Source organism: Nomascus leucogenys, chromosome 3 (genome assembly GCF_006542625.1).
Source record: "Nomascus leucogenys isolate Asia chromosome 3, Asia_NLE_v1, whole genome shotgun sequence".
NCBI classification, from domain to species: domain Eukaryota; kingdom Metazoa; phylum Chordata; class Mammalia; order Primates; family Hylobatidae; genus Nomascus; species Nomascus leucogenys.
Window position 1 is genome coordinate 149,221,102 of NC_044383.1, and position 26,271 is coordinate 149,247,372.

General features: G+C 35.8%; 1 protein-coding gene across 6 annotated transcripts in view; it reads left to right on the plus strand.

Moving 5' to 3' along the window:
• The window catches only part of QKI (QKI, KH domain containing RNA binding), a 165,152-nt gene that overhangs the window by 53,374 nt on the left and 85,507 nt on the right, over nt 1–26,271 (plus strand). For all 6 annotated transcript variants that reach the window (XR_004029409.1, XM_030809946.1, XM_030809947.1 and 3 more), the window contains exon 3: nt 11,391–11,507. Coding sequence is in view for 5 of the 6 variants with exons in the window: in XM_030809946.1 (XP_030665806.1) it covers nt 11,391–11,507 (117 nt within the window). In the remaining variant the exon portion in view is untranslated. The remainder of the gene's footprint in view (nt 1–11,390; nt 11,508–26,271) is intronic.

The window sequence follows — 26,271 nt, forward strand, 5'->3', positions numbered from 1 at the left end:
AAGTTAAACCTTGTTTGTTATATCTCAGTAAAGCTGGAGGGAGGGATTCAGTCACTAGATTGTAAGTTGTATGCAGCACAGGAACTCATACGTTTAGAAATTTCTCATATAATAAGCCTGACTGGCTGTTCTCAGGATAAATCCCAAAGGACAAAGTCAGTAATAAAAAACAAAATTTATTATTTCCACTTTCTATTTCAACATGGAAGTATGCAGCTTTAAATTTTTGTTTTTACATAGCCTTGTAAGAAAGCTTTCTTACACAGCACTTGTACATAACATGTGCCATGTGTGCCATGAACAAAAATGTTTATAAAGGCCTAATATGTGAAAGGTTTTGCCAAATGTTTCCTGTAATGTTAATTATATTTTATAAATTAGCTATTTCTCCAGGAGATATATTTAGCCACTTATTTATAAGAATTAATATGAAGGTAACAAGGCATAAGATGCTTGTTTTCCCTCAAAATACAAGACATTTCGGTATATAGTCCCCAACTTATAATGGTCTGACTTAGGATTGTTTACAGTGGTTCGAAAGTGATATGTTTTCAGTATGCTTCTCAATTTATGATGGGGCCATCTCCAGATAAAACCATTGGAATTGAAAATATCATAAATTTTAAACTGCAGTTTCAACTCGGTGGGTTTATTGGACTTAACTTCATTGTAAGTCAAGGATCATCTGTATTCATTTTGTATTTTTAATTAAAAACAGTCGTGCTGTTAATATATAGACACAACTCTTCTCTCATCTTACATACTTGTATAAGATAGGCCCACTAGTGTTGACTAGATTGGGTGTGGTCCGTTTTTTGTCTTCTGCTAAGTGAAAGACTTTAAAAAATATACATATACACTTCTGTGAATGTATTTGTTTCATACCCACTGTGTTGCTTATATGATATAATGGAAGATTTGTAAGGCATCTAACTAAAATCACCCTAAAAATAACTAGACACAATATTTAAAAACAGATTATCAATCTGTTATGCAAAAAGCAATCCAAAAAATTGCATTTTTTAAATGAAAACTTGGTCTCTCTCCTCACCCCCAAATTTTAGGCAGAGATTACACTTTATCAGTTCTTAGAAGTGTTTCACTTGAGGTGCTTTTGGAAATCCATTTTTTATTATCTATTTTGGTAATGTGTCGCAGGAGTTTATCTTTAATTATGGAATTTTAAAAAGGTTAACGGGTTTTCTATAATGCTTTACATTTTGTTATCGGGAAAAATCTATCATTTCCATTTAAAATGAAGTGTGAGCAGCAATGAACAGCATTAGAAATAATTGTTGTTAAACCTCTTCCTTGTAAATTAACATGCCACTTGGCAGAAATATAATTGATGAGCCACAGAGAAGGTCTGTATTTAAACAGTAGGGTTAATGAATATCTTTTTTTCCCCTTTTTCTTTCCCTTCTTTTGGCCTTTAAAGTTGCACTTAGCTCAGGCTGTTTGAAATGATTTTCTTTGAAAGTGTTGTGACATTGTTTTAATTGAATGAAGCTGCAGAACTGGCGTGATAAATCAACACAGAATGAATTTTAATACAAGGCAAACGATATTAACTTGGAAATTGGTTGCAGTAGACAAAGCAGCTGCTATGATTAGTTTTTTTTTTTTTCATTCTCTACTTATGACGTTTTGAGAAGGATGACCTTGACAGTTTCAGCTGTACCAGAGTCCTGATGGCTTGCACCTTAACATCCTTGAGCTGTTTGTGGGTTCTTGGGGCAATAGTGATTGTTTCATTTTTTAAGGTTAGTAAAATTTTGTCACAGATTTAATGTGATTTTAACTGTATTACAAACATTTTTAATTTAGTAAATAATAATTGTGAGGATTAATTAGCTGTGGTAGAAGCCCTTTTCTATGTAATCTTGATGTGGTTCCAGCCAAGGAGGTTAATACATGAAAAGGGTGGGGTACGCCAAACAAGGCTCTATATGTGGTGACAGAGTGTAGGGCAGCTGGTTTCACAAAGGGTACGGGTCAAAACCAATTACATATTAGTTATTTGTACTAAAGTATCTCTGTTCATAATGTGTTTTTCCCGACATTTTTGGGCCATATGTAAAGTATATAATGTGTATCTAGTTTGTGACAATTTGGAAAAAGATCTGCATAGAGTACAACTATTATTGAAGAGTAGCTGGCAAGGTTACTTATTTAAAGAAATAGCCAAGGTAACAAATGTAGTAGAGGCATTTTCACAGACTTCTTGAGAGCAGAGTTTCCTTATTCTCAGTCCTTCACATTTACTTCACTGCTTGCCACATAATAAGCCTTAAGTAAATGTTTTGTTGAATTGAATTTGAAAATGAAAGGCTGTTCTCTATTTTACTGAAAAACAGTGGGTGAGTGATAGGATGTAAAGATTATTATCGCTGTCCAGGTTGTTTGGAGGAGCGGGGAAGTGAAATTTAATGTAATCTGTGACTTACATAAACTGGTTAAGTGATGATGTTGTAGAAAAAGTAGGAAGAGCTTATTGGAGATGAACATAAGGCCAGGCATGTTGATAGATTTTCTGTTATGTTTCTTTTTTCTTTTATTCAGATCTTCATTTCAACACATTGTTACACCATACTACCTTATGTCAATTCTAGACCTCTTTAGATTAAAAAGCAACTGTGCAAAAAGTGCCAGTAGACTTATGTTTGTTAAGGACTGACAGGGTAATGCAGACCAGCTGAGCAATTCCAGGAAAATAGGATACAATAGGAAAAAAAATAACTGAACACATCAGGGACCCAGCAAGGTTGTGAAGAACTACTAGTTCATGGTCTTCAGGAGGTGAGATGATCAAGGATATAACCCTGTTTTGGGGGATCTCTTTTTCTGCTGAGCATGTTTGCAGAATCTGGAGAGGACAGACGAAAGGCTGAGCTTTGGGGGACGGCGTTTGGAGTCTATAATTTGTCTATGTGAACCTCCCTTGCCATGCCCTAGCCTAGTCTTTGCTTGGGGTAGGGACACTGATGGATATGTACTTTAGGAGTAAGAATGTAGGAGGTTGCAGGTCCTCACAGAGACAGTATCTCAGCTCAAAATTGTCTGTCTCAGTAAGTGAAATTGCATTGATCCTGGGTTGCTAGTAATAGTAGGTGCCTGGCAGAAGCTGATATGTATCTTCCCTGGAGGAAGATACTATTGTCTTTGGCCTTACATTATTTTTATAAGCTATTTAGTAGGTGTATTTTCTGACACACACTAGAAAATAAGCACACAAGGAGACAAGATGACATTAACAAAAATCTGAACAAACAGTCTGAAAAACAATAGAAACAAATCCACAGATACTCTAGATTTTAGAATTTCAGACCCAGACTTTATAAGATCTGTAAGTTTTCAGTGTAGAAGAAGACAGAAGAAAAGGAAGAGAAATGGAAGCTATAAAAGAAAAACTAAGCCAGAAAATTATTTACCTACTATTAACTCAACAGGTGGGTTTAACAGAAGATTAGAAGCATTTGAAGAGAGAATTAGTAAACTGGCAGATAGCTCAGAAGAAAATTTTCAGCATGGAGATACAGAGGGATGGAAAAAAGTAGAAAGGAATGTGAAAAGTAAAAGGAATATAGTGAGAAAATTTAATATACGTAGTCGTAGTATTAGAAGAAGAGGAGAGGTGGAATGGGACAGAAGCAGAGTTTGAGGGAAGTGTGTTTCAGAACTATAAAACCAAAGAAAGAAATAAAGTCACATTGTGAAATTGTGGTTTTCTTTATATTTATCATACTTACTGATAAACATGATAAAGGAAACTACACCTCAGCATGTGATAATAAAACTACTGTAAAGTAATGATGAGAAAATCTTAAAGCAGCTAGAAGAGAGAAAAGGTCACCTTCAAAGGAGCAGCGGGAAGACTCAGTTCACTTCCATTAGTAACAGTGGAATGAATCCGGGAGATGGTGTATAAAGAATCTTTAAGATGCCCTTCAAAAATAAGACATTTTCAGATAAGGAAAAATGGAGAGAGTTCATTACTAGAAGACGTTCACTAAAGGAAATGCTGAAGGTTGTTTTTTAGGCAGAAGAGTGATGACTGAAAAGTTGAAGATGCATAAAGGAATAAAGAGCAACAAAAATGATAAAATTGTTGATAAACTTAAATGCTTATTTGTACAAAGTGAAAATAATGGCCTGTTGAGTTTAAAATACATACAATTTGAAAAACAAAGGCATATAAACTGGATTGAGGATAAATATTGCACTTTCTGAGGTCCTTGTATTTGTATGGGAAAAGGGTAAAAGTACAAATGAACATGAATGTTGATAAGGAAGCATGTTGTAAATACTAGGGTGAACAGGCATATAACTTCCAAACTATAGAAGAAGAGAACGAAGAAAATATGTTCATATGCAGCCCTCCCTCCGCCCACATCCAGGAAAAAGAGGCAAGAAAGAAAAGAAAGTAAGTAGAGGACATAGAAAACACTTAGTAAAAAGATTTAGTAAACCATGTAGTATAAATTGGCTGTTCTGTTAAAATTCAATGAAGAAGCAACTCATTTAGATGATTTTTACAGGAGTCCTGTTTAAAATAAGGATAACAAAAGTTTGAAAGTAATAGGATCAAGAAAAGACACATAAGAAAAATTAATAAAAAATTCTATCTATATTAGTATCAGTGTAAGCTTAATGGCAAAAGGCATCTCTAGAGATAAAGAAGGCCACTTCATAATGACAGGAAGATATACACTTGACCCTTAAACAATATGGGGCTGAGGGGCACTGACCCCCTTTGCAGCAAAAAATGCACGTATAACTTTTAACTACCTCCAGACGTAACTACTGATAGCCTACTGTCGACTGGAAGCCTTACCGATAACATAAACAGTCAATCAACACATTTTGTATGTTACATGTATTAACACTGTATTCTTACAATAAAATAAGCCACAGAGAAGAAAATGTTTTTAGGAAATCATAAGGAAGAAAAAATATACTTATTATTCATTAAGTGGAAGTAGGTCACCATAAAGGTCTTCATCCTGGTGGTCTTTACATTGAGTAGGCTGAGGAAGAGGAGGAAGATTCAGGTTTGGTCTTACTGTCTGAAGGGTGGCAGAGGCAGAAGAGGTGATGGAGGTGGGAGGGGTGTCATACTTGGTGTAATATTTATGGAAAAAAAATAGACCCACATAGTTCAGACCTCTTGTTTAAGGGTTGGTTGTAATTGCCTTTATACATAATACAGCAAAAATATAAGTAAAAGGTGAAACAGATAAAATTTAATCACACCAGACTTTGCATTCTTTTTAAGCACCTATGGAATATTTACAAAAACTGACCATATGCTATGCTGAAAAGCAAGTTTGAACAAATATTAAGGATGGCTATTACATATAATACGTTTGCTGATTACAATGTAAGAAGCTAGAAACAAAACTATAGGAAATTATGATATGTTGAAATGAGAATAATATATTTAAATATTTAGTAGATGTCAAATTACTTTGACTTTGAAAATGAAACTGCTCCCTATCTGAATTTGTGGGATACAACTAAAACCAGTTTAGAGGTATATGTAAAGCTTTAGATGTATATGTTAGAAGGAATACAATAAGCAAAATATTCATTTCAAAAAATTGGAAAAAACAGATTAAACGAAGGAAGTAGAAGGAAGGAAATAATTAAATGAAGAGTAGAAATCAATTAAAGACAAACACAAAATGAAGTAATTCAATATATCCGCTAGCTAGCTCTGTATTATAATAAATTACTCCAAAAACTTAAGTAAACCACTTGTTGAGCTCCTGAGTCCTCCTTCCAGTCAGCTGTAAGGTCAGCCAGGTGGTTCTACTTCTGGGAGTTGCGTGGTTGCAGATATTGATGATGACTGGGTCACTGTCTTTCATTCCCCAACAAGTTTTAGTCCAAGCTTGTTTACATGGGGGAAAGGGGCTCTAAGAGAGTAGAACCACGTAAGACTAACACTGAGGCATATCATTCTCACCACTACATTGTATTGGCCAAAGCAAGTCACAATGCTACCCTAGATTCAGGAGGTGGGAGGAGGTGCAGATACCCTTTGCAGATGGCATGGACACAATGAGGGGCAGAGAATTATGGCCATTTTTGAAATCAGTCTACCTCAGTCAACAAAAGCAGGTTCTTTTAAAACACTTTTGAAGACTGATCAAGAAAAAGGAAGATACAGGTAACCAGTCAAGAATAAAAAAATGGGACATCGTTTCAGATCTTATTGGTATTAAAAATAATTAAATTAGACATCTATTTTAAATCAACAAATTTGAAAATTTAGACAAAATGGACACAACTTAAAAATTGACATACGAAGGAGTGGAAAATCTGAATCCATAATTTAAAACCTTCTATAGAGAAATCTCCAGGCTCAGGTAGCTTCACCAGTGAATTTTATTCATTATTTAAGGAAGAAATAACAGCCATATACAAGCTTATCTGGAGAGTGGAAAAAGGAGGAATACATTCCAACATGTTTTGCAACCAGAATAACCTTGATACCAAAACCTGAGACGTGTATTATGAGAAAGAAAAATTGTGGGCTAGTTCTGTTTATGAATGGACATTTCTTTAAAAAAAAAAAAAAATCACCAGAATGCCAGGAAACAATTTGCTCAAGTTGAATTTGCTTTAGATTGGTTTAACGTTTGACAATTAGTTGAAATCCGCTGCAATAACAGAATTAAGGAGAAATGTTGTTTTAATAGATAGTGAAAAATGATAAATTTAGATATTCACTTGTAGTTGAAAACTCTTAGCAAACTAAGAAATAGAAGGGAATTTTAATGTGATAAAGTGTATCTTCAAAAAGTTTAAGATTACTTTAAACTTTATGGTGAACTGTTGAAACCTTTATTCTTGAAATTTGCAACAAGTCAAGGATGATACACTTTTATTTGACTTTGAACTCAAGGTATGCTGACCAGTACTGTAAGGATAGCAAGAAAAAGAAATAAAAATATATGATAGGAAAGGAAAATAAATAGAGAACTGTCATTATTTGCAGGTGATGTGATTGTTTAGCATCCAAAAGAATCTACAAAAGATTTATGAGAGTCAGTAATGAAGAAATGCTGGTTATAAGGTTGATAGAAAAAAACCCAATTATATGTTCATATATCAGAAACAGAAAATGAAAACTTAAAATTATGATATACAGTAGCAGAAAAAGCCCTGTAAATTTGTAGGAATGAATCTAACAACAACAAAAGTAAAAACAGGTAAAGGCACAATCAAAAAAGCTCTATATTTTTGAGGCTGGACGTGGTGTCTCCAGCCTGTAATCCTAGCTGTTTGGGAGGCTTAGGCACTGGGGTGGAGTCGGGGTGAGGATGGCTTGAGTCCAGGAATTTTGAGATCAGCCTGGGCAACATAGTGAGACCTGATGTCTACAAAAAAGTTAAAAAAACAAAACAAAACAAAAAAAAAACAGGCATGGTGAGGCTGAGGTGGGGAGGATTGCTTGAGGCCAAGAATTCAAGGCTACAGTGCGCTATGATTGTGCCACTTGCACTTTAGCCTAAACAAAAATAAACTTGATGTTATTGAGAGAGATGAGAGATAACTTAACCAAATGGAGAAATTTTACCATGTTTATGGTTTTTGAAGAGTCTGTATTATAATGTGATCTCAGTGAAAATTCTTGCAAGTATTATTTTAGAAATTGACCGACTTACTCTAAAATATGTGGAAATGTAAAGGGCCAGGAAGAGCTAAGACACTCCTGAGGAAGAGCAAGAGGGAAGAACTTGGTGTACCATATAATTTACCATAATTAATACAGTATGATATTAAAGCAAAGATAAATAAATGGAATAGACTAGAGCGCTCCAAAACAGACCTAAGTACTGTCAGCTGTTTGTATCCTCAGGTTCCACATCCGTGGATTCAACCAACCTAGGATCAAAACTTTTAGGGGAAATATTTCAAATGGTTGCATTTGTACTGAAATATACAAATTTTTTCTTGTCATTATTTCCTAAGCAATGCAGCATAACAGTGATTTACACAGTATTTACATTGTATTAGGTATTTTAAGTAATCTAAAGATGATATACATTATATTGGAGGTTGTGCATAGGTTATGTGCAAATATGACACCGTTTTATATAAGGGACTTGAGCATCTGTGAATTTTGGCATTTGTGTGGGGACCTGTAACCAATTCTCCCCACCCCAGATACCAAGGGATGATTGTGTAGTTAAATATTTATGACAGTGATGACACTGTGGAGCAATTGGAAAAGAGTAGTCTTTTCAATAACATTTCTATTCAGTAACATTCGTATATTTAATAACATTTGGATATTCATGTGAGAGAAAAAAAGAAAATTATCTCATACACAGACATCAATTCCTGGTACACTGTAGATGTAAATTCGAAAGACTTAACAATAAAGCTACTAGAAGATAACACCAGAGGGTATCTTGGTGACCTTAGGGTGGGGAGAGACTTCTTTTAAACAGGACACAGAAAACACTAACCATGAAGATAAGGTTGAAAATTTGAACTATGTTAAAATTAAAAACCTTCAGTCATCATAAGACATCATTAAAGAGGGAGAAGACGAGCCACAGGATGGGAAAAATACTTGTCAATTGTGTAACCACAAAGTAGAAATCAATAAGGAAAAGGTAACACAATAGAAAAATACAGGAAACTTCAAATGTCCTCCAAAAAATGCATATCCAAATGGCCAACAAATGTGAAAAAATGCTTAGCTTCATTAGTAGTCACAGGAATGCTAATTGAAACATTTAATACATACACTAGAATGGTTAAAATATAAAAACACTGATAATAAATATTGGAGAGGAAGTGGATCAAAATAAATTTTTATACTATACGGAGGGATAAAAATATGTACAACCATTTTAGAAAATAATGTAACACTATGTACTAAAAGTTTTTTTTTTTGTTTTTTTTTAATCATCTCCTTTGTCCTGTAGTCTTTTTTTTTCTCAAGGGTCAGTCTCTTGTCCTGCTTCTTTATCTTGTCCTGTCTCTCTCATGATAGAGCCCTTCCTGAACCTTTGGTCAACATTGTTTAAGTGTGAAACAATGAAAATTTGAATTAGGAGCTTGTGTTCATGAACAGAGCTGTCCACTGCCAACCTTAATTTGGGGTGACCACCTACAGTGCCAGTCTTTGAGATGGAAGTCATGTAATGGAACACAGAATTCTTTTCGTGGGTTATTTCAATTTTTCTAGAGAAATAACTAGCCCATTACCTACAGGTCAGAAGCCTGGCCTTTCGTGTTCTGTGGGCAGTGATGGTCGCTTTGTTCTATGTATTAGTTCCACCTTTTCATTCTTGTTTTCTGCAAAACTCAGTGTCTGAGTGTCCAATCTCTCTGGAGTTCTGTAGGGCAAATTTGCTGCTGATCACATCTTCTAGAAATGACATTCCAAGCTTAATTAAGAGTAAGAGCCTGAGGTTTTAAGCAAAGGATTTGTATTAGACTTGGTAGGCTCTTGTGAACTATATGGCACACTTTTTATTGCACCTTGTGTATGTATTGTGCTATAAACATACATATCTGTGCATGCCATCATCACTATAGCTCTATCAGATAGTATTATCCCCATTCTGTAATTGAGGCTTATTTGATGTGATTTTCAGATTCCTATTTTTTTTTTTTGGAGACAGATTCTCACTTTATTGCCCAGGCTGTAGTGCAGAGGCATGATTTCAGCTCACGGCAGCCTCTACCTCCTGGGTTGAAGTGATTCTCATGCCTCGGCCACCCAATTAGCTGGAATTATAAGCATGCACCACCATGCCCCGCTAATTTTTGTATTTTTAGTAGAGATGGGGTTTCACCATGTTGGCCAGGCTGGTCTTGAACGCCTGACCTCAAGTGATCCACTCCGCCTCAGCCTCCCAAAGTGTTGGGATTACAGGTGTGAGCCACTGCGCCTGGCCAATTATCAGATTCGTAATTACTATTTTCATATTTGGGCTTGGATACCAGCTAGAATCTGTGTGCTTTCAGAGTTTAAGCACATAACCGTAGTATACTACTTGAGTTTATTTAAATTGGAGATGTGGGAAGGTTAAGTTGATGAGTTTCTAAATTGGAAGTACTTTGTTAAAATGGATCATGGTAGGGGTTTAGGTTGGGTAAAGAGGTAAAATTACTATATACTGAAGCACTGGGCAAAGATAAGGGACTTTATTTGAATATAAAGAGCTATTAGCAGATTTCAGAATCTAGGATCTTGAAGAGCTAAATTAAGTGCTTATAGATAAGTCTGTGAGTCTCAACAGAGGGTGAAATAAGATTATGAAAATCCCCTCGGAGACTTTCTTCGAATGATATAGGCATACTACCTACCACCTTTCATTTGAGAATCACTTTTCTAAGGTGTGGCAATGCAGAATAAGAGCCAGTGGAGTACAGATGATACCAGAAGTACCCAGTCTTAAGCCCTGACGGCAGTGGATTTTCTAGCATTTTACTTTTATGTAATGATATACTAACAGTTGGATAAATGCAAGAAAAAAGTAGGAGACCATATGCATAAGAATCAGTACCTATTTGATTGAATAAGTAAATGAAAACCACCTGTGGAATTTTGTGGAACTGATAGCAAACTCTTACATTTTGGCCTTTTATGCAGATGACATGCAAATGAGGAAAATTTGCTTTTCATGATTTAGCCCATTTTTCCTATTGGCCTTAAAGAAATAACTTGTATATATGAATACTAGGAATTTCTGTTGAGCGATGGTAATTTTTTATTTTTTTATTGTACAATTTTTTATTTATACAATTATTTATATCACTGTCCTATTTAGTGATATTCAGAGTTTAGGTTTCTTATAAGTTAAAGGTAGAAAGGAATATGTACTCTTAAGACACATTTAGCATAGCCAACGCATAATTTTCGTAACATGTTTCTGAACAGTTGCTTTGGAGAAAGTATAATTTTTCTTAGGTAAACAAAAGAGGACTTTCCACCAAGGATTTTGGTAGAAAGGGCAGTCCCTAACAATTTCTTCAACACTGTCATTACAAAGAGACAGTTGGACATTTTGTGGAAGGGACTTGTATTCTTGGCTGGCATCTGATATTTTGTCAAACTCTTTAATACTCTCTGTTTTAGGTTATTTGTTGATGGACAGTTGTATCTGTTCTAGCTGTATGCTGTTCCCAGTTCATAGTTTGTGTTAATACTTGTGAAAATATAATGCTAAATGATGAGCTATTGTAATTAGACCTGAGACATAGCAAGAAATTCATAAGGGCTCTAGATTTTATTTCAACTTAGTATTAAAAAGACATTTAACTTCAGTAAGTAAATGTAGATATTCTTCATATTTTAAGAGCTGTAAGTTCCAGCAAGTGAATAATGTATGGTGACCCTTTTTTTTTTTTTTTTTTTCCAGTTTAATTTTGTTGGGAGAATCCTTGGACCTAGAGGACTTACAGCCAAACAACTTGAAGCAGAAACCGGATGTAAAATCATGGTCCGAGGCAAAGGCTCAATGAGGGATAAAAAAAAGGTAAGCCCTTGAAAATGGTCTGAGTCTTCATGTGAGTAACTTACTATACTTTTACATTTTAATAAGAAAATTTCCAGATTTTTTATGCTTAAAACACTATATTCCAGGCCCAGCATGGTGGCTCACGCCCGTAATCCCAGCACTTTGGGAGGCCGAGGCAGGCAGATCGTCTGAGGTCAGGAGTTCGAGACCAGCCTAGCCAACATGGTGAAACCCTGTCTTTACTAAAAAAATACAAAAATTAGCCGGGTGTGGTGGCGGGCGCCTGTAATCCCAGCTACTCAGGAGGCTGAGGCAGGAGAATCACTTGAACCCGGGAGGTGGAGATTGCAGATCATGCCACTGCACTCCAGCCTGGGCAACAGGAGGAAAATTCTGTCTCAAAAACGAACAAACAAAAAAACCCACTATATTCCACGTCAGGAACTTTTAAACTTTTTAAAGGTGTTGTCATGATTTTCCCTTGTTTTTCTTTTTTGTTTCTTTGTTATTTTTGAGACAGAGTCTCACTCTGTCATCCAGGCTGGAGTGCAGTGGTACAGTCTCGGCTCACTGCAGCCTCCGCTTCCTGTGTTGAAGTGACTCTCCTGCCTCAGCCCCCTGAGTAGCTTGGATTACAGGTGTACACCACCATGCCCAGCTAATTTTTGTATTTTTAGTAGAGATGGGGTTTCACCATGTTGGTCAGTCTGGTCTCCAACTCCTGACCTCTTGATCCATCTACCTCAGCCTCCCAAACGGCTGGGATTATAGGCGTGAGCCACCACGCCTGGCGATTTTCCCTTGTTAATTATCATTTTTTACCTAGCAAATTAAAATATCAGTTCATCGTGTTACCTTCCTTTGTTATTTACTTTTGGGAAGCTGCCAGTTTGGAATTAGTCAGACTGTAATGTGTGTAAAAGTATATAAAAGTTTTGAAAAATCTGAAATATTTCTTTTGATGAGATTTAAATAAGAATGGTCAAATAACTTTGGATGTATGTCAGATCACTGGGAGAGTTACAAGAGAGTTAGAAGACAGAAATCTATTAAAAGGAAGGCTGTCACTAGCCACATGAGATACACTTTGGGTTTCATCAACATTTTCTGTTGATTTTACATTTTAAAGTATATTGTTTCTGTTTCTGTGGGTTTTTTTCTCCTGCCATTTCTTCTTTTGCTGGTTTAATTAGTAAAGACCCAACTATCTAAATATTATTGTTAGGAAGATTTTATTTACCTAGTTTGTCTTATCCAGCAATACTGTGAGGCAGGATAGTTTTGAATTTCTATTCTTGTAAAAATTGGTGGATTTAAAAAAATAGATTTTGATGGCCAGAGATTAAAAGTGTTTTAGGAAGGTTTGGTCTGTCTGCCTGTCTGTCTGTCTGGTCTGTCTCTCTCTCTCTGTGTCTCTCTGTCTCTCTTTCTCTCTCTCTCTTTTTCTTTCTTCCTTACTTTCTTCATTTCTTTCCATTGACTTGAAGGGGCTATCTAGGAATAATGTGTGGTTAGCTGTGTTAGACCAGTACACTGAATCGCTTTGTGGAACTTACGGAATGAACACCAAACCCACAGGGTATCTGATAAACTTGTTTTCTGAGCCCTCCACCTCATGTCTTTTAAGTCGTCACGTAAGCTGACTGGATCTCATTCATTTTTGCTCCTCATCAGTGATTTAGTAGCCAAGAAATCTGGGCAAAAAGTTCTCATAATAGTATTTAAAAATCTTATTATAATATATTTTTTGTCAGCTGTGTTTAAAGATATGTTCATGGGAGTCTGTGAGTTCTCCTTGAGCAATTTTAGATGTATTAAATTTTTTTATTAGAATCTTTAAAAAAGTGCATATTTTGAATCAGTTGAGTGATAATCTTTTCAAATGAATGTTGCCACAAAGTTTTGGTTCTCATGTTTGGACTTAGGATTATGTGGGCATTAAGTAATACTAGTTTAATTGCCTATGGACAATGAATGAAGTCTTGACAACTGACAGATATATAAATCTGTACAAAAAGATTAATATATATTCATCAGTTAAGCTATTCTGTCAGCCAGTTAACAAAACCCGTTTTTCCCTGCTTCTGAGTTTCTGTGAATTCTGCAGTAATGGCCCCCCACTCACCTTGGTTACTCTTTCAAGCCCTCACAGACAAAGAGCATTAGAGCTTGTAACTGTGTGATTATACTGTTGCACTCTTATAAATGTTTGTAATAAAAGTAAAGTCAGAGTGGAATGCTTGGCCATTTGGTAAAGAACATGAAAAGAGATGGAAACAAAAAGAAGTATTGATGTAAGTAATAAAGATAGCTCATTGAGAAGTATTTCAGGAGTTCAAGAGGAAAAGCCATTTGCTTTAAACTTTTCTACAGAGTTGTCCATATATATATAGACATGTGTATATATATGTGTGTGTGTGTGTATATATATAGTGTGTGTATATGTGTGTGTGTGTGTGTGTGTGTATATATACTGATTGCCTGTTTTACTTTTAACAAAAAATGCTATGATGGGAATGGTGTGTGCTGGTCTGAATCCTTCCCTACACTGGTAAACTCAGTGAGAGCCTACCATGGCTATTTTATGGAGTATTAATTTCCTTGGTGTTTGGTGAGTACCTGGCACAGAGTGCAGGCACTTGAAAAAATACCTGTGAGAGGAGACTAGTTCAGGTAATGAAAGGCTTAGGTGTACCTTCTCTCATGTTCCCCGAAAACGTTGGTTAAATAAAGAAAATTGTAAATGCTATGTACTTCTAATGCTTTGGGGAATATAGTACTATATTATTCTAAGCTACTGGTTTTAAGCAAGTAAGTTAATATGCCACTTTAATTTTCATTTTCTTGGATTGTTATTATTTCAGCATTATTGATGGGCTCAACAGCATTGATTTAGTGCATAAATACCCAGTGGAATGGTACTAGTTAAGATCATGGAACCAGGGCTTGAAAACTATTATGAACTTCTTGTCTGTACCGGCTGTTTTGTAAATGAAGAGACCAAAGCCTTGGGGAGGTTGAGTAATTTGCCAAAGGTCACACGCCAAAATGTGGCAGTCAAATTTGAAACTAGGCTGGGCACAGTGGCTCACACCTGTAATCTCAGCACTGTGGAGGCTGAGGCAGGAGGATCCCAGGAGTTGAAGACCAACCTGGACAACATAGTGAGACCCCCATCTCTACAATAAAACTTAAAAAATAATTAGCCAGATGTGGTGGCGTGCACCTGTAGTCCCAGCTGCTAGGTAGGCTGAGGAGGGAGGATGCTTGAGCCCAGGAGTTGAGGCAACAGTGAGCTATGATTGTGTGCCACTGCACTCCAGCTTGGGTGACAGAACGAGACTCTGTCTCAGGGGAAAAAAAAAAAAAAAGAAACTGAAGTCTGAGTTCTATTCTGTGGTACATTATTTTCTAATTATAAATCATTTCTGAGAGTGATAACTTCAGACATATTAGAACAACTTGAATATTGAGTATTAGAAACTTTGACTACCATTTCACACACCACTCAGTATACTTGTGACCCCAGATGTTGTGAGGGTTTCTCCTCACAAACCAAACAAATCTCCAGGAAACACCATCTGGATGTCCTCTAATTCAGTTCAAAACTGGGAATAATGTCACATACCACAGGTTGAGGGCTCAGTCCCCTAAGACTGCCTCCACTTCAGATACCAGTTGCAAGCCCCAGTGATGACCTGTGCTTTTGACTGACCAGCTATAAATGTGTTTTTTTGCAAGTCCCTCGTCGAGTTCAATTAATTTGCTAGAGTAGTTCACAGAGCTCAGGGAAACACTTTACTTATTTATTATAAAGGATATTACAAAGGATACCGATGAACAGCAGATGGAAAAGATGCATAGGGCAAGACATGTGGGAAGGGGCTCAGAGCTCCCATCCCTTCTCCAGTGTGCCACCTTCCGGGTGCCTCCATGTGTTCAGCTATTTGGAATCTCTCCAAACCCCGTCCTTCTGTTTTTTTATGGAGGTTTCATTATGTAGGCATGACTGATGTTCATCATTGACCATTGGTGATCGACTCAACATTCAGCCTCTCTCCCTTCCTTAGAGGTTGGGGAATGAGGCTGAAAGTCTCAGCCCTCTATTTACTTGGTTAGGGTTTCTCTGGCAATCAGCCTTGATCTTGAGACTATCCAGGGCCCCCACCATTTGTCACTTCATTATACAGAAAGACACAAACAGGTTCCAGACTACCACAATAAGGGGAACATTGCAATAAAGCTAGTCACACATTTTTTTAGTTTCCTAGTGCATATGAAAGTTATGTTTATACTATACTATAGTCTATTAAGTTTGTAACAGTATTATGTCTAAAAAATATACATACCTTAGTTTAAAAATACTTTATTGCTGAAAAACGCTAATGATCATCTGAGCCTTCAGGGAGTTTTAATCTTTTGCTGGTGGAAGGCCTTGCCTGGATGTTGATGGCATGTTGATGGCTGCTGACTGATGAGGGTGGTGGTTGCCAATGGTTGGGGTGACTGACGATTGCTTAAAATAAGAACAACGAAATTTGCCTCATGGATTTGTTCTTCCTTTCACAAAGATGTCTCTGTAGCATGCAGTGCTCTTTGATAGCATTTTACCCACAGAACTTTTGCTGTTGCTTTATAAACTAAGTTTATGTAATATTCTAAATTTTTTATTGTCATTTCAACAGTGTTCACAGTATCTTCACTACAAATACATTTCATCTCAAGAAATCACTTTCTCTGCTCATCCATAAGAAGCAACTCCTGATCAAGTTTGATCATGCAGTTGCAGCAATTCAGTCACATCTTCAGGCTACACTTCTAATTCTAGTTATCTTGCTCTTTCTACCACATCTGCAGTTTCTTCCTCCATCATACTCCTGAACCCCTCAGAGTCATCCTTGAGGGTTGGAGTTAACTTTTTCCAGACTCCTGCTAATGTTGATATTTTGACCTCTCTCCATGAATCATGAATGTTCTTAATGGGATTGAGAATGGTGATTCCTTTCCAGGAGGTTTTCAGTATACTTTGCCCAGATTTATCAGAGGAATCACTATCTGTGGCAGGTATAGGCCTATGAAAGACATTTCTTAAATAATGAGGCTTGAAAGTCTAAATTACTCCTTGATCCATGGGCTACAAAATGAATGTTGTGTTAGCAGGTGTGAAAACAACATTCATCTCATTGTAAATCTCTACCAGAGAGTTTGGGTTACCAAGTGGATTGACAATGAGCAGTAGTATTTGGAAAGGAATCTCTTTTTCTGAGCAATATATCTCAACAGTAGGCTTAAAATATTCAATAAACCTTTCTCTGCTGACATCCAGGCTTTGTTGTTCAATTGTAGAGCACAGGCAGGGTACATTCGGCTTTTTTTTTTTTTGTTAAAGACAGAGTCTCACTTTACCGCCCCGGCTGGTGTGTAGTGGTGCGATCTCAGGTCACTGCAACTTGCGCCTTCTGGGTTCGAGCGATCATGCCTCAGCCTGCTGAGTAGCTGGGGTTACAGGTATGCACCACCACACCCAGCTAATTTTTTGTATTTTTAGTAGAGATGAGGTTTTGCCATGTTGGCCAGGCTAGTCTCGAACTCCTGGTCTCAAGTGATCTGCGCATCTTGGCCTTCCAAAGTGCTAGGATTACAGGTGTGAGCCACTGCACCTGTCCCATTTAGCATCATTTTTAAGGGCCCTAGTATTTTTGGAATGGTAAATCAGCATTGGCTTCAACATAAAGTCACCAGTTGCATTAGTCCCTAACAAGAGAATCAGCCTGTCTTTGGAAGGTTTGAAGCCAGGCATTGACTTCTCTCTAGCTATGAAAGTTTTAGATGTCATCTTCTTCCAGTAGCAGTCCAGACACACACAGTACTTGTCATTTAAGTTCACTGTCTTATATGGGCATGGTTTGGTGAACCCCAGAACAATTACAGTAGTAATTTCAAAGATTACTGTCTACAGGTCACCATGGCAGACATAATAATAATAGTAATGTAAAAGTTTGAAATATTGTGAGAATTACCAAAGTGTCTCTTGGAGACATGAATTGAGCACATGCTGTTGGAAAAATGGTGCCACAAGATTTGTTTGATGCAGGGTTGCCATCAGCCTTCAATTTGTAAAAATGCAGTATATGCGAAGTACAATAAAAGGAAGTATGCCTGTATTACTTGGGAGATTCAGGGGTTTTAGGAGATTTGTGCCAGGAAACAAAGACCAAATATATTTATTTTATCATAAATCACAATATCATACTATCATTCTTTTGATTTTTCAGGAATTCTCCCTAGAGGATTTAATCCCATGTCTTATTGGAAATCTATATACTTGAGCAGATTACAAATGCTAGAGGAGTAATTTTGATGAGATTGGGTGCATTCAGTGTGGTGTGGTGTAGACTAGAGGATTAATTTTAGGAAAAGAAAGTAATTATGGTGTTTCACTTGAGGTTGCAGAGGCCTTATCTAGGGCTGTGAAAGAAATGTATTCATGCTAGGAGGCATGGTCCACGTTTAGAAACAGGTGGGAGTCAGCTGGTTCTAATGTAGCAAATGAGAACATGTAAGCCATTAAAACAGAACAGCGTTTTGCACGTAATTAGGTGCTTGGCAAATTGTTGTGGAGTGACAAGTGGTACATTGAAGTTCACCCTTTGGGTATATATATGCATGGTCATTGTAGGGGACACCATTTGTGGATTTGTCTTATCCGTCTGCAATTTGTCAGCTCTTCTGAGATCTCCCTTCTCATAAACAAGAGGAGAATAAGTAGCCATGCTTGTGGGTTCCTCCTTCTCACCTCCTTTTTCTCTCCTTCCTTCTCTACCAGTGTGTTGATGGGTGAAATGTATGCAGTTTATCAAAGCCGTGTCAGATGTTGCATCATCTGGAAATGTGCAAAGACTCAGCAATTCCAGTTCTAGTTCTTTGCTCAAAATGAAGGGATGTGCACTCTTTTTCTAGCCATTCCAGAGCTGCTAATAACAGTGGGTAGAGCAGGGGTGTCCAATCGTTTGGCTTCCCTGGACCACATTGGAAGATGACAAATTGTCATGGGCCACACATAAAATACACTAACAATAGCTGATGAGCTAAAAACAAACAAAGAAACAAAAACCTCATAATGTTTTAAGAAAGTTTATGAATTTGTGTGAGGCCACATTCAAAACCTTCCTGGGCCGCATGTGGCCTATGGACCGGGGGTTGGACAAGCTTGGGCTAGATGGAATCAGCCACTTCTACTATCTGTGCTGCATCATGTTCAGACCATGGGACAACCTTGGAAAAGAGTTACACTCTTCTAACAGAAATGGAGGCCTAAAGAAGTGAAGTAACCCACCCAGTTCCTCATTTCTACCTAGAGTACACGAAATAGAAACTTCTGTCTCTCACTGGATATTCAAATTCAGTTGTACAAATCATTCTTGTCAGAATGTGGGCTTTGAAATAAATTGGTAATAGTTTTTAACTTAATATTTGTTTCCCAAATGTATTTGGCCAGTCTCTCCTTTTTTAAAGATGTCCCTATAACTCCTTGAAGAACTACAGTGTTTTGTGGAACATGACTTATGAAATGTTATTAGAGTCATATTGTATAATTGCAGACATAGGTGGAATTCTTGAATTTTGTTTTGCAGGACTTGTTTAGGTAGAGCATTTAATAACTTTTACGTGATACTTTACATATACATTACAAATTGTTAAGTATCTCTTATAACAGATTTCTTAGCTCTATTTGTTATGCTTAAAATATATTTTAATTGGTCAATATGTTATATTTTTAGAAAAGTGAGAAAGTTCTAGAGGGTTTCAAGAAAATTAAAGGCTCCCGACATTCCATTAGTTTAGACACTATCCTTGTTTATAGTTTGGTATGTCTTGTAGATTGTTCTTCATGCAGTTATATATATGTACACGTGTGGTATATTAAGTGGATCATATTATATTTGCTGCTTTATAATCAGCATTTTTTTCCTGCAACTCTGTATCCTGTCCTATGTCAGTTCACCAAATAATAGAGCTTTATGCCTAAGACTGTGCTAGGTGATAGGAAAGTACACTTGAAGGACATTTCAAGGCAGCATTCATAGTGATATGCAAAAATAAATTTCCTTGAATTTTTGGGTGGGGGAACTTACAAGATTTTATTTTTATATGTTATTTTATATGTTATGTATATGTTATATATATGTATGTTATATATATACATATATACATATATACATATATATGTTATTTATATGTTATATATGTTATTTTATATGTTATATATAAAATATATATATAAAATATATATATACAAGATTTTATTTTTATATGTTATTTTATATGTTATATATTAAATATGTTACTGCTGTGTCAACACTTTGAAAGAGATAAATAAATTCAGTCTTGTGACTGATACACCAGAGTGGCTTTGGCAGTTGGTGGCATGACAACAAGTACAAGTAGGGTTCCAAACAGCCCGTTTTATGGATCTTGTCGAATACTTAGCTCTCTGACAAGCTCTAGCATGGATTTTTTTTTTTTTTAAGTTTTCATTATGCAAAATTTTAAGCAATGGAAAGACAAGTAGTGTAGTGAACTCTAATTTACCCATCACCCGGGGTCAGCATTGCCTCTCTCCTTTCAAAAGGGAACTCTCTCATTCCCCATTGCCTCGCTCCACCTTTTGCCTCCCAGATTATTTTAGAAGCAAATTCAGACATATAATTTCAACTGTAAATATTTTATTAGCTATCTCTAAAATAGAAGAACTCTAATGATAACGTGTTTGTGTTTTAATCTCTAGAAAATTATTTATCATCAAATATATAGTCAGTGTTAATAGTTTCTCTGGTGTCTCATAAATATGCTTTTAAAATAATTTGTTTTAATGGGCATACAAATGAGGGTCATCTACATTGTAATTGATAGATCTCTTAAGCCACTTCCCAAACCTCTATTTCTCTCTCTTGGCTTCACTGGGTGATTTGTCTTGAATTCCCGTGGATTTTGCTGGTGGCATTTTCGTGGTGGTGTTTAACATTTATCTCTGTTCCCCATATTTCTTGTAAATTGGTAGTGACAAAGGTTTAATTAGATTCAGCTCTCCCACCTTATCTTCCTCATTTCTGTTCTTTTTTGAAAGAATATTTCATAACTAGTGTTGTGATGGTAGTACATAAAGTCTCATTTCCTCTCTGTGATTTTAGCAATCATTGTTGATTGTTTTCTAGGTCCTTTTTTTCAGTGGGAGTTGCAGAATAGCTATGTTCTATCTCTTCATTCTTATTAGCTAGATACAGTTTTTATCAGAAAGGCGGAATAAATGTTTAATTCTTTATTTGCTAGTTTTTAAATAGTGAATTGATTCCCAGGAATCCTCCAGACTGAAAGAATGAGTGTTCCCCACCCACCCCCTTGGGTAGCACTACGAATGCATTTAAACAGTTTTATATGTTTCCGTTCATTGAAGATATTATTATTAACCGGCGCTCAAGTTGTTTGGCCATTGGAGGGACTTCTTCACATTGACTTCTAAATCTTTTCAACATAGTCCTAGTAGATGGGAATAGTAACTTTGCCTTCTAGTGTAGTGTGATACGATAGTCTGCACTCTTGTAAGAATTCTTCCTCAGACTTGGAATCAGCCAATTTTTTAGGGAAGCTTTGTTAACAAACAACAGTGACAAAAAAAAAGAGAGAGAGAGAGAAATAGTGCAGAGATTATAGTCTGGGCTCTAGTGATGCTCATTATTGTAGGCTTTTCAGAGCTGTGAAATACGAATATTTTCACAAGCTCATTCTCATTAAATTTAGGACTGTAATGTTTTTATTTAATCTTGTATCTGTATCTTCTTTTCTCACTGAAAATTCTGGTTCCTAATGACACAAAATAATGTTTCATTTGCTTTATTTCAAAAAAGGAATACAAAGCAGTCTCAGTAACTATAAACACTACTACCAATGATACAGTTGGTGACAATTTTACACTGAGCTCTTAATATTTTGAGGGTATATCCACTAGATACAAGTTACCATCTTTTAAAGCAGTTGGAATAATTTTTACTATGTAACAGTTATGCTAGTATATAGATCCATGGTTAGGTTCATTTGTTGCACTGGATTTTCTAGTTGTGGAAATTGCATAAAATATTTTCCTGTTTTCTACCTTAAAATGTTTACATGGTTCCAAAGCAAAATATACAAAGCAGAGAATTTTTACAAAGTATGGCTTTTATCTCAGGCCCATTTATTTACCTAGTCCTCCCTTTCTGTTTGGGGAGATTTTTTATTTTTAGTTTTTGGTTTATCCTTCCATTTCTTTTTTTTTTTTTAAACATAAACAGTTATGTAACAGTTGTTTTGTGTGTGTATGTGTGTATAATTTCTCACTCCTTTCATAGATTATTATACTCTCAGCACTTTTTAATACCTTTATTATTTATTTTCACTTAACAGTATATTGTGGTCATTTAATGGGAGTATATAAAGAACAGCCTTTATTCCTTTTTTTTGCCGTTATAAATAGGAATAGTGCTGTGTTGAAAAGTGTTTCTTGAAGTTGCTAGTTTATGTTTGGATAGAATTGTAGAAGCAGGATTGTGTGTGGTTTTATTAGTTAGTGCTAAATTCCTCCGTCTTAGGGTGGTGGTTTGCATTACCATTGGCAGTATATGAGAGTAGCAGTTTCCCCACAGCTTCACAAAGCTTTGCTCTGTTGTGCAGGAGATTGAGCATCTGTTAAAGGCACTTTCAAAGAAGTTATGCTGTGTGTGTGTGTGTTGTGTGTAAAAGTCATTACTGTTATGAACACTGTTACCATCTTCAGTTTCCCAACTATTGTTTGTAGTGCATTTTTTAATATTCTGACTGAAGCAGTTTATAAATAATGGTTAGACTTATTTGAAATGGTACCATTAAAACATGTCTTAAGGCACATCGTAATTGTAATAACTTCTGGCTGGGCTTAAGAAACTACTTACTACTTAAATGTTTTTAAGTGGAAATATGCTTTGATTTTTTCTATAAGCTTACAAGCTTTTCTCAGCTAGGGTTCCTCATCTGAACCACAGAACATAGGAATTATTTCATTTTATTAAAGATGACTCATCAAGAGAACCATTATAGTTACACAGGAGAGAAGTTAACCACATATAATTTTTATGTCTTGGGCTGGGCATTGAAATTTGATTCTCATGTGGAATTCTTAGTTGAGAAAGGTGTACTGTGTGAGAAATGTTCTTTTTTCTCACATTTTATATTACTGCCTCACCATCAAACCATATATATCTCCCCCTCTTCCTTCAGCCTCCCTTATTGGTACCATTTGACGAGATGATTAGGGAGTAGGAACTGTTACAGATCCTTTGTTAAAGGGTTAATCTTGCAAATTGCATACTTATCAACTTTCATGAATCCAATTGAATAGTAGAATTCGCTATGAAAACAGATGAGTTGCTTTAGAAAAGTGGCAATGAAATGTATACTCTTGTATAACCTGGTTTAGAGGGAACCTTATTAAGTCATCGAGTCTAAACCATATTTGTGATACTTAATTCCGTGATATTTCAGTAAGTAGTACTACAAATGACTGTTAGTCAGTTTTCATTACCTTCTGCCATAGTTAATTTAATACAGTCTGAGGCAGCAGTTATGTTTTTGAATGCCTGTGATTTTTTGCCCTCAAGGAACTTTCACCCCTGGGAGACTGATACATTGACAGTGAACTAATGCAACGGAGATGATACATACATTGTGCCACAGGAAGTTAAGAAGTAATGTGTTCTTTGAAGGTTGAAGGTTTTTTAAGGAAGCTGGAGAAGATTGAAGTAGGAGGTTCACCAGGCAAATAAGTAAAGTGGTATTCTAGACATCAGAAATAGAATCAACCAGGGTATGTTGCTATGTGGATGCTTGGTGTGTCTCAGTGGAAGGTATGGGGCACAGTGGAGTGTTGGTATTGGAGATGAGGCTGAGGTCTGAGGATAAAGGACCATGAACCTTATAGCCAAGTTTATTTCATTTTGAAAGCAGTGCATTGACACTCTTCTCTTTTAAAGATGAGAAGTTATATGACATATTAATTGTTTTGGAAAGGTAACTTGACAGTAGTGGAAGAGATGGACAGAAGTGGGAAGTGACTAAAGGCAGAAGACAAATGATCAAGTCTCAGACAACTCTGCCTAGAAAGTTCTTTCTTGTGTTAGGGTAAAATCTTTGAAACTTCAGTCCTCTGATCTTAATCTACTTTGAATTCAAAACAAATATAATCTCTTAAACTTTAGAGACTTTGACATATTTAATGACAGTGCTTGTCTTAAAGGTGTTCTGCCCTAGTTAAAAGTTTATTGCCTAGTAGCCTTAGTTCTCTTTTTTGTTAAGATGTCATGTGATATGGTGTTGAATTCAACTTCAAAAGTGGTAGATTGGTTTGTTTTTAAAGAGAAAAGAAGGCCCACCATTCTTTTCAGTGCTTTTCAAACTGTCTGTGGTAAGAGACCCACTAAAAAAATTCAATCCATTATATCTTTTGGTGAAATACAATAAAATTAGTTATCAGAGAAGTGGAATTTTAAAAAGACATATATTTAACCCCATTTAAAACTTTCTTTTATCAAGAGACATAAAATTATCCTGTCAGAATGCTCAAAGAGTTTCTGAACAGGCTTGATTTCTGTACTTGTAGGCTGCACTTCCGGCCGCACTGGTTTAAATGACAACTGTGACGTGGTATGTTTGTTTCAGGATTGTAAACTAGCTCTCTGGTGTCCCTCCTCCTCTACTTTTGTTATTCTCACCCCCTCATTATTTTTTATTTTTTATTTTTTTGCTCTGTGTTTATAAAATAAAATTCATTTTAGATTATTGACTAGATTATTTTTAAATTTGATTTCTGGTTACATGTTCATTAAGGACTCAAATGGCTTAGCTTTAAGATATAAGAGTACAAAACGGTGCAATGAAAATTAAATGTTTATTTCTGGTTTGATAATAATACAATTATAGAGTGGAGTCACTGCTTTTTGCCCATTGTTGAGAAAGATTGGGAAGACTTGAAATAAAAAATTTATTTGAAAATACACTTATTAAAATCTGTGAGACACCCTTTGAGAGGTAAAAAGATGGACCCAATGAGAATAGACCTTTGTTTTTATTAGTAAAGTAATACTTTAACCTGTAAAACTTCATGTCATTACTCAGCCATAGATATAACTCCAGGATGAGTTAATTGTCCATGTCTAATGAAATGAGACGTGAGTCTCAGTGAAAAGGGAGAGTCCATTTTATCACTAGATGCTCTTAATGAGCCTTTTAAAATTAAGTCTTGATTGGATTGCAGTCAATTTCGTTAAGGAATATTTGAGCATCTTGTAGTTGTGTCTTATGTAACAAATTTTCTTTTTAGAGGATTCAGCTCTCAGTTGACAGAATGAGTAGTGGAATGTTGCTGACGTGTATTTAATGCTGCAGCAATTGATTTTTTCAAAACCCATTAACCTTAGTTGAAAATGCTTTTTCAGTCATATTAACAACAAATTATTAGGCAGTTTCATAAGCCTAGGGAGCCATCCTATTCTGTCCTACTAGTTTTAGTTTTCTGTTTATTTCTTCAGTTATGAGAGAGCACTATTAAATTATTTTGTTGTTCTTTAGATTTTAAAACATGTAATTGTTAACTCTTGATTTTAAATACATATAAATTTTTTTTTTTTTTTTTTCTGAGACGGAGTCTTGCTTTGTCGCCCAGGCTGGAGTGCAGTGGCGCGATCTCTGCTCACTGCAAGCTCTGCCTCCCGGGTTCACGCCATTCTCCTGCCTCAGACTCCCGAGTAGCTGGGACTACAGGCGCCCGCCACTATGCCCGGCTAATTTTTTGTATTAAATACATGTACTTTTTAGTTTGGTGTTTTTAAGTCACAGGTTGTTATAGGACACAGTTTGTGGGGCTGTGTTTAATGTTTAACAACAATTGTGAATCTCAGATTATTGAAATTATTCTTCATTTTGTGAATTGTTACATGTTTAATTATTTTTAAAAACAGTAATAGAAATTATAGCAGATAGGGAAGAATGTTTTTAAAAAGGTCTGCTTTTTTAAACAAGATTTTTGGTGAATTAAAATAATTATAAGTTAGTCTAAATATAGAGGACTAGTCACTTCAAATAGAAAAAAATTTTCTTTAATGGGAAGGAAATTTTTAGTAATTTTATCTTTGTAACTAATAAGATTAATGTTTGAATAATAATTTGTGTTATCTCAGTAGTGAGATTATTGAATAATAAGAAACAAGTGAGTAAACGGATGTCTATATGGATGCTTCAGGATGTGTAATATGATCAAGTGTTACAACAGCACATTGTTTAGAACGTTTAAGATTTAAGATGAGTAAGTACTTTAAAAGGAGTCAAAAGAAGTGAAAGCAAATACTGAAGCTCATCTTTTATAACATAAAAATGAATTTTTTCTTAATTATGAAAGCCTTTCACGTTTAGTGTAGAAAAAATTTAGACAATTCTAGTATTTTAAAAATCTAATCTTCCCCATTTAGCGTCATTACTTATGTGTTAATACATATTTTGAGACACTATGTATTTGTGACCTGATATATTTTGTTTAAGTATATTATGTACTAAAAACGCATCTACAATACTTTTTTTTTTTTTTTGAGATGGAGTTTTGCTCTTGTCACTCAGGCTGGAGGGCAATGGGCGATCTCAGCCCACTGCAACCTTCACCTCCTGGGTTCAAGCAATTCTCCTGCCTCAGCCTCCTGAGTAGCTGGGATTACAGGCGCGTGCC